The 14,222-nt window shown below is 45.9% G+C and overlaps 1 protein-coding gene across 1 annotated transcript in view; it reads right to left on the bottom strand.

Moving 5' to 3' along the window:
• The window catches only part of LOC142214340 (NACHT, LRR and PYD domains-containing protein 12-like), a 240,545-nt gene that overhangs the window by 181,857 nt on the left and 44,466 nt on the right, over positions 1–14,222 (bottom strand). The window contains exons 3-6 of the mRNA XM_075283268.1: positions 6,365–6,415; positions 5,311–5,388; positions 1,375–1,425; positions 310–387 (exon numbers count right to left, since the gene is read on the bottom strand). Coding sequence (XP_075139369.1) covers positions 310–387; positions 1,375–1,425; positions 5,311–5,388; positions 6,365–6,415 — 258 coding nt within the window. The remainder of the gene's footprint in view (positions 1–309; positions 388–1,374; positions 1,426–5,310; positions 5,389–6,364; positions 6,416–14,222) is intronic.

Genomic DNA, 14,222 nt, shown 5'->3' with positions numbered 1-14,222 from the left:
GACCGTAGCGATGTGCCAGCGTCTAACCCCCCGGCATCCGGCATTCTATTACAGTGGATGCCGGGTCTGTATTGGCATTGTGAAGGCTGCCGAACTGACTGGTCTTCACAATGCTGCATCGGGAGCGCACATGCAGAGCCAGCGGCATAGAAGGCTGCTGGCTTTGCATATGTAATCTCGCCCACCAATGACACAACAAAGCAGGAAGGCAGAAGATTTTCCAGCATGGAAACCAGGTGAGTATGCAACGTGGGAATACCCCTTTAAAGGCAATTTAAGACAGAATTAAAAATAATGTTTTGGACTTACGGAATCTGGGTGTTATCATTGAACGTTCCTTTTCTTCACTGACTGAAGTTTCCACCTTACCAGGTATCCTTTTTACCTCTGAAAAGAATAGTGCCAGGAGTTAGTGACCGGACCAATAATAAAGGCTCAGACAGTAATGGCGGCCGCACAGTAATACTAGTCCTGCTTGTGCTGCACACATCTCCTGCACCTCTCCTCTGTCCCGTCCTCTTTCATCTTTTTCTCCATGCCCCTTTACATTTGTTAAAACTAGTTGTCTCCCCTCCAGTACATTGCTACTCCTCTCTTTTAATCCCTTGCCCCACTTAGCTCATTGGTTTGACCCCCCTTGCTCCTACTTTTCTCATTTCTAAGTCTAAAAATATCTATTTTTATTATTTTTGTTATTGTGTACAGAGCGAGCCCCATGCCTGTGCCCGTGTATTATCACTCAGGATAGCTCCTATTTCTGTCTATTATGAATCAATGGATTTGTGGAGGGCATGAATGGCATACAGATATCATCAATCTGTCGTTTCCCCACAGACGTGTAGATGCACATGTTCATGTACATGTAGCTTCATCCTGGGCCACTCCAGCCAATCCCCCACTATCCTATCTCCTGTCTATCACCAAACAACTAGTACAAATACATGTAAAACCTCAAATCTTAAACCCCTCATGTCCCATCCCCCTGTCTCTCCAGGCCTTTATGGAATGTACATTCTGTCTGTAATAGAGATGAGATAACCAGTTTAGATTAATCCAGATTCGACTCGAAATTTCCAAAAGTTTTGGTGTTGAGGCCTGAAGAGGACATAGAGAGAGCGCCAGAGGCCACAAGGATGCCCAGAAGAGCTGATTTTTTTTACACCTCCCCTGGGTCTCCACTTATTATACTCTGGGGTACATTATAATATTATCACTTCCAATTGTATCTGAACTAGAATAGACATTTCTGGCTGCTATGGATAATTCCATGAGATTATTCTTCTTCCTGAAGAATTGTACAGTTGCTGAATTCATTTACTTAATACAGGAATCATTAAAAGAAGGGAGAAGAGGATCAGGAGTAGGAATCCTTACCAGGAACAGGAATTGTTTTTCTTCTGAAGTTTCGAACGAAAGGAGAAATGTCTGCAAGATGAAAGAAACTATTACAGTTAGAAAAAAAAATCTTAAATTTATTTAACCCCTTGAGCAGCAGCAGCTACAGTATATCCTCCCCATGGTCTGCAGGGGTGAACCATGGGTTTCTGCCGCCTGGGGCGGACGTCAGAAAACCACCCCCCCGGAGGAGGGGGCGGGTCCGAACGGAGGGGGCATGGCCGAGTGGAGGGGGTGGGGCGGAGCGAGCGTCTTTAGCAGGCAGGGAGAGGACCTGCTCTCTGCCTGAGCGTGAGGGGCGGCCGCTGGAGCAGCGCTGCTCCAGCGGCCTCCCCAATCCACCGTTCAGTGATGGTGACCCTAAGCCAGTCCAGGACAGCTAATCCTGGACTGGCTTAGGTCAGCAAAAATGCCGCCCTTCCCGTGGCCCTGGCATAGCGCCGCCTGAAGCGGTCGCTTCAGGTCCCCTCATGGGAGGTGCGGCGCTGATGGTCTGTCAAATATAACATTTCCCTTTAGATCACTGTCATTGGATAGATCATCAGTATGCTATCTGTGGGGGCTCCACACTGGACTGGGAAAAGATCAGCTGTCTAGCTTGTATCCAGGTACCAGTAGATACAGCAATGGACCGAGAACATGTGCAGGTTGCTTCTATTCAAGTAATAGGAGTAGAGCAGCAGCCCCTTCCATTTGGTTCCGGGGATTTGCAGTGCTGGAACATGTATATTTATGTTGACCTCACAAACAGGATCTACCTCTGTGACTTCAAGCAACAGCAAGTGAGAATACAAGGCCAAGCGGCAACCAAGAAAAGATCAGCTGGAGCAAGAACAGAGCAGCCACAAGCAATATGTCATTGCTGGCATCCAACTACAGAAGCCAGAGTTCAGGAACAGCGAGCAGATCTACTGTGTCGTAGCTGGAACCAACATTTTAGCAGCCGGGACCAGAGTTTTCTGCAGAATTTAATACGAACAAAGATTTATTTTCCAACATCTTCCGATTTGTTTTCAAGATAAACTTAATGGGAAAAATGTATCATCCAAAAAGACACAAGACAGTCCACAGCCTGTATTGCATAAATATTCTCATACTGCAGTTATGATTATGATTAGAGATGAGCGAGTAGTGAAATATTCAATACCACAATTAGACTCAGGAGGGTCACCAAGTCCAGTATGACACCCCAGGAAATGATGCCAACACCTCTGGAATGCAACTGGGACAGCAGGGGAAGTATGTCTGGGGGCATCTAACAAGCCCAAGTCCCAGTATTACCCCACTATCACATCCTATCAACTACACACTCCAAACTCAATATGGAAGGTGGAAAAATACTTGGAAACCTTCTTTCCTCTACGTTAGTATGGACAGAAACACAAATCTAAAGCTAAAGAAACATTAGCATGCACCCCTTTAAATCACGTTGCCCATGACAACCACAGATGGCATAGGCAATGGGAAATCCAATGACCCCCACCCTGAACTGTCATTGTGGATGTGTGTGTGTGTGTGATGTGGTAAGACCTCCTAAAATTACTTTTCTGGTCCTTCACGTGAGCCCTTCCAAATTAAATTAGAGGTCCTTAAGCTGAGCTAACAGCAGAGATCGAGGCCCTTCAGGTGACTTCAGCCTCTACCTGTAGAGTTTTAGGCCCTTTAAGTTAGTTCAGCCTTGCACCAGTGCAGTGTTAGGCCCTTTGGGTGAACTGAGCCTCTAACCAGCAGTGTTTGACTTTTTGGCCCTTGGGGTGAGCCTTAAACCATTAATTTTCAGGCCCTTGGGGGGAGCCCTAAAACATTAATGGGGGGGTGTTAACCATTTGTTAACGGTGAAGGTGGTGGTGCTGGAGGAGAAGGAGGAGGAGGATGAGGAACTTGTGTGCTGGCACATGGAACTGTGTCTCGTCAGTACTGTGGACGGGACATGCTGGTTGCAGGTCCACAATATCTGCTATCCACCCTAGTATAGGTTCCTGGTGCTCGGGCCTCGTCAGCACTACACCCTGCACCCCGCTTGATGTTGTGGCACTGCTGGCTGCCCCTCTCCAGTATATAATTGGAGTTGTGGTACTGCGGCCTGGATCCCCAGCTGGATATCCACGTCCACGTGCCTGCCCCCAGCCCTTGATGCTCCCCTGACGCATCTTTGGCAGGTTCAGTGTATGTGTACGCTGTTCCTACAGTGTAGTTCTGAGAAGAGCTGTTGTTTCTGAATGTTTTCCTGCCTAGCAGAATCTACAATCTTTCTCATCCTCAACACAATATCTCACCCTAACTCCAAACCGCATCTGACACGAATATGGCTGCTACTATTCTTATAAATCGGAGGTCACCTCATTTCACCAGCCAATGACTTTTTCCTATTTTTTTTCGATGCCTACGCTTTCCTGCTTCCTGTCCCACCTCCCCTGCATAGTTATTGGTGCAAAAAAAGCGCCAGAGAAGGTGGAAGGGGATACGAATTTTTACTACGTTTTCCACATGATATTCAATTGGAATCGAATATGTTGAATCCCTAATATTCGATCAAATACCTACTCGATCAAACAGTATTCGCTCATCTCTAGTTATGATATTATAAGAAAGCTAACATTAAGTACTAGCTACACACGTGGACAAAATTGTTGGTTCCCTCCTCTGATAGAAAAACCCACAATGGTCACAGAAATAACTTGAGTCTGACAAACTAGAATGTTGACAAGCCACAAAGCTTCTGAGAGAATGTGCTATGGACAGATGAGATAAAAATCAAACGTTTTGGCAAGGCCCATCAGTTCTATGTTCACAGACGGAAAAATGAAGCCTATCTGGAAAAGAACACTGTCCCTACTGTGACACATGGAGGAGGCTCTGCTATGTTCTGGGGCTGTTTTGTTGCATCCGGCACAGGGTGTCTTGAATCTGTGCAGGGTACAATGAAATCTCAAGACTATCAAGGGATTCTCGAGAGAAATGTGCTGCCCAGTGTCAGAAAGCTTGGTCTCAGGTCATGGGCCTTGAAACAAGTTAATGATCCAAAACACACAGCTAAAAAAAAACCAAGAATGGCTAAGAGGAAACATTGGACTATTCTGAAGTGGCTTCTATGAGCCCTGACCTAAATCCTATTGAGCATCTTTGGAAGGAGCAGAAACATGGCGTCTGGAAAAGGCCAAACCTGAGACAACTGGAGCAGTTTGCTCATGAGGAGGGGCCGAAATTCCTGCTGAGAGGTGCAGAAGTCTCATTGACAATTACAGGAATCGTCTGATCGCAGCGATTGCCTCAAAAGGTTGTGCAACAAAATATTAAGTTACAGGAACCGTCATCTCTGTCCAGGCCGTGTCATGAGGTTGTTTTTAAGTCTGACTTTCATTTGTTCATTTTCATAGAATTTTTATTTATTACTAGCCACTGCCTGTGACTTCGTCTGCGGGTTGTTTGAGTGGATGATCCGCTTATATTCAAGAAATTGCTGCTGTCAATGATTTGCCTGCTCTGGCGTTTTGGCAGCTCTTAAGCTGTCCTGCTGCTGAACTTGTTCCTCGCACTGTGCCTGTGATTGTTCGGGCATCTCAGCAGTTCGCTGAGCATGTTGTTGGTGTTGATGATCTGCATGCTCCAGAGTTTTCGACAGCTGTCAAGCTGGCCTGCCGCTGAACGTGTTCCTTGCGCTAGGCCCGGGATTGGTTTGGCATCTCAGCAGTTTGCTGGGAAGCCATATAATGAGAGTGATATAATTTATTAACCTATTATAGGATTAACCTATCTAACTTCCTTTTAATAGAAAACAGGTTGCAAAGTTCTCATTAGCAATAATCCAACCAAGAATTGTCTGATGGACCCTCTCAAACATTTTGATTTCTCTTACAATGTCTATAGATTTAAAGGCAATTTAAGACAGAATTAAAAATAATGTTTTGGACTTACGGAATCTGGGTGTTATCATTGAACGTTCCTTTTCTTCACGGACTGAAGTTTCCACCTTACCAGGTATCCTTTTTACCTCTGAAAAGAATAGTGCCAGGAGTTAGTGACCGGACCAATAATAAAGGCTCAGACAGTAACGGCGGCCGCACAGTAATACTAGTCCTGCTTGTGCTGCACACATCTCCTGCACCTCTCCTCTGTCCTGTCCTCTTTCATCTTTTTCTCCATGCCCCTTTACCTTTGTTAAAACTAGTTGTCTCCCCTCCAGTACATTGCTACTAGTCCCCTCTTTTAATCCCTTGCCCCACTTAGCTCATTGGTTTGACCCCCCTTGCTCCCACTTTTCTCATTTCTAAGTCTAAAAATATCTATTTTTATTTTTTTTATTGTCTACGGAGCGAGCCCCATGCCCGTGCCCGTGTATTATCACTCAGGATAGCTCCTATTTCTGTCTATTATGAATCAATGGATTTGTGGAGGGCATGAATGGCATACAGATATCATCAATCTGTCGTTTCCCCACAGACGTGTAGATGCACATGTTCATGTACATGTAGCTTCATCCTGGGCCACTCCAGCCAATCCCCCACTATCCTATCTCCTGTCTATCACCAAACAACTAGTACAAATACATGTAAAACCTCAAATCTTAAACCCCTCATGTCCCATCCCCCTGTCTCTCCAGGCCTTTATGGAATGTACATTCTGTCTGTAATAGAGATGAGATAACCAGTTTAGATTAATCCAGATTCGACTCGAAATTTCCAAAAGTTTTGGTGTTGAGGCCTGAAGAGGACATAGAGAGAGCGCCAGAGGCCACAAGGATGCCCAGAAGAGCTGATTTTTTTTACACCTCCCCTGGGTCTCCACTTATTATACTCTGGGGTACATTATAATATTTTCACTTCCAATTCTATCTGACATTTCTGACGGCTCTGGATAATTCCATGAGATTATTCTTCTTCCTGAAGAATTGTACAGTTGCTGTATTCATTTACGTAATACAGGAATCATTAAAAGAAGGAAGAAGAGGATCAGGAGTAGGAATCCTTACCAGGAAATTGGAATAGTTTATCTTTTGAAGCCCCACGGAGATGAGAAACGTCTGCAAGATGAAAGAAACTATTACAGTTAGAAGAAAAAAAACCTGAAATTGATTTAACCCCTTGAGCAGCAGCAGCTACAGTATATCCTCCCCATGGTCTGTCAAATATAACATTTCCCTTTAGATCAATGTCATTGGATAAGATAAGATAATCCTTTAATAGTCCCACCCAGGGGAAATCAGTGTGTTACAGCAACATGGATAATACAGTAATATATTACAAGAAAGACACATACAAGCTCATAGCAGATAGAAATATACTAGGAGTCATAGCAACTAAGAAGAGAAAGAAAGACTCAGGATCATTTAGTTCTCTGTGCGGAGTGTCTTTACTTGGACTGATGTAGAATATACAGCATGATCGCGGTTGGAAGGAAGGACTTGCGATAGCTCCTTCTCACACTTGGGGTGAAGCAGACGGTCACTTACAGTGCTGCCAAGTGCCATCAAGGTCTCATACATGGGGTCACCACAGACAGTATCCTTCTGTCACCAATCACCTGTACTGGGTCCAGGGGGCTCCCCAGGACAGAGCTGGCCCTTCTGATCAGCCTGTCAAGTCTATTTCTGTCCCTGGTTGATATACTGCTCCCCCAGCAGGCCACACCGAAAGATAGGTGAAGCAACCACAGAGTGGAAAAAGGCCCTAAGAAGTGGCCCCTGGACTCCGATGGCCCTCAGCCTCCTGAGCAGGTACAGCCTGCTGTGGCCCTTTCTGTGCAGCACCTCCAGGTGGTCAGCCCAGTCTAGTTTATTATTGAGGAGCACGCCCAGGTACTTATAGGTCCTGACTATCTCAATGCATGTCCCCTGGATCTCCACCGGGGTCGGAGCACTTCTCCATTTACTAAAGTCCACCACCATCTCCATGGTCTTCCCAGCATTAATCCTGAGGTGGTTCTGCTGGCACCATTCAACAAAATCCCAGTTTAAGTCTCTGTATGTCAGGATCTTGTTTTATTGAATCCTTTTGTTTTTCCAGCAGTTAAGATGGAGTTTTTTGTGGTTCCTGCCTGTGACATCACCCTGTTTTCCTGATGCCTGATTATTTAACATGTGTGTATGTGATTACCCAGTTGCCTAAGTATTGTTTCAGAAGTCTGTCTTCTGCCAGTGGTCCATTGGAGTTGTGGAACTACTGCTTCCAGCAAGCCCTCCTGCTGCAAAAGATCTGCTGTTTCCTGCCAAGCCTCTCTGCCTGCCATTGAGCTGCTTGTAAGTCTGTCTGTTGTCTTGCTGTCTGTATACTCCCTTGTATACTCCTCACAAACAGGATCTACCTCTGTGACTTCAAGCAACAGCAAGTGAGAATACAAGGCCAAGCGGCAACCAAGAAAAGATCAGCTGGAGCAAGAACAGAGCAGCCACAAGCAATATGTCATTGCTGGCATCCAACTACAGAAGCCAGAGTTCAGGAACAGCGAGCAGATCTACTGTGTCGTAGCTGGAACCAACATTTTAGCAGCCGGGACCAGAGTTTTCTGCAGAATTTAATACAAAGATTTATCTCCCAACATCTCCCCATTTGGTTACAAGATAAACTTAATGGGACAAATTTATTATGCCTTGTACGCCAGTTTTCTGGTGTACAAGTGATAAAAAGTCACAATTTATTTGCGCAGATGGGTTTTTGGGCAATAAATGTATCACTTTCTCTTTTGAGTGCCACCCTCACCACTTTCTTAAAAAGTGCAGGGGCTGGACCATTGGCCCCACCAGATTATCTTATTATCATTTATGCCAGTAATCTTACATAAATGATCCTAGAACTCTACACCAGCTATGAGCAGAAAACCAGGCTTGGTGGGATTCTGGTGCTAGATAGGAGCTTGAAATTTTAACTAGGGATGAGCAAACTAATCTGAATCAAACTGGAATGGACCTGAATTTTCTAAAAGTTCGTCAGGAAGCACGATCATACTCTGGGGTCTATAATAAATGGAGGCCCAGGGAGCTGCAGCAGCATAACACCTTGCCTCACCTCTCCTGGGCATACTTGCAGCATCCAATGGTCCCCCAATGTCCTATTCTGGTCTCTGACTGATGTCATGTGCCCCAGTCACCACTAAGGGCTATGATTGGGCCTCATGTGGGGTCCACCAACATCATCATGGGGGTTAAAACTTAATGACATCTGTGCACCACCTCACATGACTGCTGAGACCCAATCAAATGTCTAAGCAAGGCAAGAGGCCGGAAGAGGACAGAATAATACACCGGGGGGCCACTGGATTGGATTGGATGCTGTGAGGATGCTCAGGAGAGGCAAAGTGAGTATAACTGTTATTTTTATTTACCTCCCCTGGAGCTCCACTAACTATACTCTGGGGTCTGAAGAGACCCTAGATTATAATAATAGCACTTACAGGGTTTTTTTTTTTGTTTTTTTAATAAATTCTTTATTTATAAACAAGCAAAGAACAAAACAAAACAGATATAAAACAGGGCCGCAAAATGCCGGCCAGTATAGGCAAATTATGCAAATAATCTCGTCTAAATGGATGAAGCAAACATCTAAGCATAAAGGAACAAACAATGGGATAAAACAAACACCAAACCAAATAAAGGGAAAGAAGAAGAAGAAAAGGAGAAGAAAAGAAGCTCCCGACACCGGCCAGGGAACCAGCAGTCACAGAGACACATCAGTCAACCAGGTCTTTGTACATGCGGGTACCCTGAAAGAGAATCCGCAAAGTCCAAGCCTCCCTGGGACGCAAGCCCGGGGGCGTTGATTACATGTCGGAGGGCGGGTCTGCGGTATGTGCGGAGGGGGAGAACCGAAAGATGGAGCAGGAAGAGGGCCCAGAACAAGCGAAATATGGAGGAACGCTTCTCCGGAGTGTTAAGACCATTGGCGTTGATGGAGGCGAATGCAACAGAGTCCATGACCAGTAGCGGGAACTCTGTAAAGAGAAAAAAGAGAAGAAGAAGAAGAAAACAAAAAAAAGGGGGGGATAAGGAGAGAAGGGGGGGGGGAGTCAAAAAGATAAGACAAACACCAGTAAACAAGACAAACACCAGGGGAAAGGGACAAGAAGCGGTTAGCAGTCCAAACCAAGCTAGTCTGGGTTGGACAACAAGAAACAGCGGGTAACTACCCACTAACGCAGGTCTCAAGGGCACACCGCAGTACACCCTCAAAGAGCTGCCAAACCAAGCTAATTGGGGGAGAAGTAGCAAAAAACCAATAGGACGCTACCCGTACCCCAAGCAGCAACATGGAATGCCAACTGGGCAAGAGACAAATAATAAGAAAAGAACGGGAATCAGGAGCGAAAATCCGGTCCTAATCAAGAGACCACCAAGGCTGTCGAGGACATCCACACACCCCGGACGGGGCACACCAAGGCCGTAGGGCATAAAAGGTGAAGAAAAAGCAAACGAGTGAACACAACCAGCCACGATGTACACCATCCAGGGGGGAGGAGGGGGGCGGAAACACTAACGGAGGTCGCTACAGGAGGATACCCGCAGCTGCCACCGACAGGGCACGGAACTTAAACACTAAACACAAGCATGAGAATGAGCAAAACGGTCAAAGTCACGAAAGAGAACCATCCACGAAGACCAGTCTCAGAAGAGGTAAGCGCCATCGGGGGCTATCACACTGGAACCTGCAGGGAGTCAGCAGCCTGGCGCTGTCGACGGGGCACAGAAGAGGAGGAAGAACAAGCAGTAGCTGCAGCAACTGGGAGAAGGTAGTCCAGCCAGTCAGGAAGATGCAAATCAGGCAAGTCCAAAAATTGGGCCAGAGTAGCGGCTTGGTCACGGGAATGAAGAGCAAACACCGTTCCATTACAGCGAACTTGAAGATGGAAAGGATGACCACATCTGTATGTAGCTCCAGCATCTAGAATCAACTACAAGACAGGCTTGAGAAGGCGTCGCATAGCTAGGGTGCGACGGGAGACATCAGGAAGAAGTTGTATCGGGAACTCCTGGAAGGAGACTGGACTGTGACGCCAGGCAGCTTGCAAAATGTCTTCCTTCTCCCTATAAAAGTGGAACCTACAGAGGACATCTCGAGGCTCTGAAGCATGCGACTTATGTACGCCCAAAACACGATGGATCCGGTCAATGGTAATCCCAGTGTCAGGCAGACGGCCCAGGACAGTGTTGAAGACCGTAGTGGCGACCTCTCGGAGCTGGGTAGGATGAATAGAGTCCGGAACACCTCCTTGATGTTGTTCCTGTGTCCTCTGTTCTCCTGATCATCCACTTGCAATAAAATATGGCGGTTAAACTGACGTTGAGAGGCCAAGGATTTCTCCACGGCAGACAAGCGGTGACCTGTTGCTGAGCAGTGATCTGCGTCGACAGAGACTGGATCTCAGCTTTAAATTCCGCCACAATCTTTTCCTGTCGCTCCTCAACCCTGAGGACCAAGGCTTCCATTTCCATTTTAGTAGGCAAAGCGTGGAGTAGTTGCCATATGTCAGACAGCTTAGGACGCCTAGAATGGTGCAACTGCGAAGGTACGTCTTGCTGCGAAGAATCAGAAGAGTCTAATGAAGGTGGCTTTCGCAGGACGGCAGGGGTCGAGGAGTAAGCCAGGTCCACATTGGAGGATGCAGGAAGGGAGGTCGCAGGGGAAAATGTTGTAGACCAGGGCCCCTAGGAGGGTATTGCAGCGGCACGGCTTTGTCCCCCAGGGGGGCAGGTGACACAGTGAGGGGGCCAGAGGTGAGGAGCGGTCCAGGAGGGGAGTCTCTTAGCCTCATCACAGGGTGTTCTGCAGAAAATGGAAGGCCCGACTGGCTGAATGAGGGAGACTGACCAGCAGGAATAGGGGACACTTGCTGGGGCTCAGAGGAAGGAGGAGGCAAGTCCAGGGAGCCAGACAGGACACCATGTCCAGAGGAGGAGAACTGTCCCTGTGGTCTTCCATTTCCTTACTATGTTCCTCACAGTGGAAAATGACAGGTTACATCTCTGAGACAACTTTTTGTATCCTTACCCTGAACAACTATGTTGAACAATCTTTGTTTTCAAATCATTTGAGAGCGGGCTGTCCATGCTCGGCGACTATCAAACTTAACCGAAATTGAATTGTTTTGTAAAGAGGAATGGTCCAAAATCCCTTCATCCAGGAACTGATTAAAAGCTACAGGAAGCGACTAGAGGCAAAAGGAGGATCTACTAAATATTAATGTCACTTTTCTGTTGAGGTACCCAGACTTTTGCACCGGTCAAATTTTGGTTTAATGCATATTGCACATTTTCTATTAGTACAATAAACCTCATTTCAATCCTGAAATATTACTGTGTCCATCAGTTATTAGATAGATCAGACTGAAATGGCTGCTGCAAACACCAAAATATTTACAACTAAAAATTATTAAGATTAATAGGGGGCACAAACTTTTTCATAGGACTGTATATACAGTATATATACATACATACACACATATATATATATATTATTTATGGATATGTCCTGCATGGTCCTGAAGCTGTTTCTCAGTGAGAGTTATGGAGCAGATTCTCTTCTACTCACTGTATGCATTGCATGGCAGCTAGTCTCCAACTCTTCATTCACCAGTTCAGTGAAGATTGCAAACTACACACAATGGGGTCACTTATTATTTACCTTATTTTTTAATGCCTTTTTGGGCATGCCTAATCAATCTTTGAACCCCATATCAAGATTTTGACTGGAATCTCGAAGGTACCCTCAGGGTATAACGCCCCCTTCCCTGTTTTCTACATGATATAATAGCCTCTGTACTGGCCACCCACATAGTATAAAGCCCCCCTTTACTAACCCCATGCATAGTGTAATGTCTTTTACTTACCTCCCATATGTTATATTGCCTTGTTTATTGGCCCACATACAGTATACTGCCCCTTTTACGAGGCCTCATACAGTAATTGCCTCCTTTACTGCCCCCATCCACAGTATACTGCCCCTTTACAGACCTCCATACAGTAAGGGCCCCCTCTAAAGGTCCACATACAGTAAGGGCCCCCTCTACAGACCCCATAAAGTAAAGGGCCCATCTACAGGCCCCCATATAGTAAAGGCTGACTGGGAGTGACTTTAGGCTGTTACCTGCTAGAGTAATCCAGTAGGTAACAGCTGATATTCACTTACCCATCCCTGTTCCTTCTCATGCCTCCTTTGCTTTGACTCTCAGCCTTTGCTGCAAGTTACATCCTGATGCTAAACAGCATCAAAACGTCGAGGCCAGGCCTCTTAATACTGTGAGCCCCATAGCAGCTGCTACGGTGTTAGTCTTCTACCTGGAGATGAGCCTTGTGTAAAAGTCTTCAAAATAGGCACAAATAAAGGCATAAATATAGCACAAAAAGCATAAATCTTTTTTTATAAAGGTAGGGTAGGTTCACATGGAGTTTTTTGGTCAGGGTTTTGAGGCCGTATCCACCTCAAAATCCTGACCAAAAAGACGTTTCCCATTGAAATCAATGGGAGCCGCTCAGGTCTTTTTCCAGGAACCGTTTCTTCCGACTCCCGGAAAAAAAGAAGCGAGTTACTCATGGTGTAATAGGCCCAATTTTCCTAACATAAACCTAGCTAACCCAAAACCCTTAATGCATAAAAAATAAATACTCCACAACGACTTTATGTGGCTAAAAATAGGCCGCGATGTTTATTTGTTAAGGGTTACATCAGAATTAGTTAGAATGTAATACCAAAAACCATCAATTCATGAACCAATAAATAAATAATTAAAGAAAACCAATATAAACCAACTCAATCAATCAAATATATAACCAATAAGCATAAAAAAGCAAATAATCTAGTCCACCCAGCATTAGCTGTGTGACCATTTCCCTCTAACCAAAACATCGCGACAAGGAACAGTTCATCCCATTAAAAGTGGGGGTGGGGTGGGCGGGAGCTCAGGTTCAAATAGCTTCCTTGACAGAACTGCTGGACCACGGCGTCCGTTCCCCTTATTTATGTTCAAATTTCCCGCTCTTTTTACAGCCTTGACCAATCAACAGCTGCCCTGAAGAAATCTGCCCGGTGATGAAGAAGCTTGCCCAGTGATGAAGAAACATCTGCCCGGAGATAGAAGCTTCTGGATCTTTCGGTGACGACCACTGCGACCAACTTCAGAGGGGGACCCTCTTGGTAAGTACCACTGTAATTCTGAGGAGAAAAGAGGGGGAGAAAAGGGGAAAGAAAACACCAACAAAAAGACACAAAACACGTCAAAATTCTACATTAAAATTTATCTAACTCTCTAAAAATTAATGGGCCATTACACCATGTGTCCCCCAGGCGAAATTCCTGGGGGGCCCCTTTTCATTCTTCAGGCCAAGTCGACTCGCGATTTGGCCTGAAGACACTCTGGACTAGGCCCATTCATTAGGCCTAATCCAGAGCAGAGTGCGCCGGCTTTCAGTTGTGGCTACCCAGTTTCTGGATCGGAATCCGAGGCGGCCTCCGCCTCAGGTTCCAATCCAAAAAACCCCGTGTGAACTTACCCTTAGGGTGCATTCACACTGAGTAAACGCTAGCTTATTCTGAACGTAAAACACGTTCAGAATAAGCGGCGTCTAAAGCAGCTCCATTCATTTCTATGGGAGCGGGGATACGAGCACTCCCCATAGAAATGAATGGGCTGCTTCTTTCACTCCGTGCAGTCCCATTGAAGTGAATGGGGAGTGCCGGCGTATACGGCAAGCTCTGCTCATGCCGGAGCGTACACGCCGGCACTCCCCATTCACTTCAATGGGACTGCACGGAGTGAAAGAAGCAGCCCATTCATTTCTATGGGGAGCGCTCGTATCCCCGCTCCCATAGAAATGAATGGAGCTGCTTTAGACGCCGCTTATT

The sequence above is a fragment of the Leptodactylus fuscus genome, chromosome 7, assembly GCF_031893055.1.
Source record: "Leptodactylus fuscus isolate aLepFus1 chromosome 7, aLepFus1.hap2, whole genome shotgun sequence".
Taxonomy (NCBI): Eukaryota; Metazoa; Chordata; class Amphibia; order Anura; family Leptodactylidae; genus Leptodactylus; species Leptodactylus fuscus.
The sequence above is the reverse complement of the archived record's forward strand: the minus strand, read 5'-3'. Positions and strand labels throughout refer to the sequence as shown.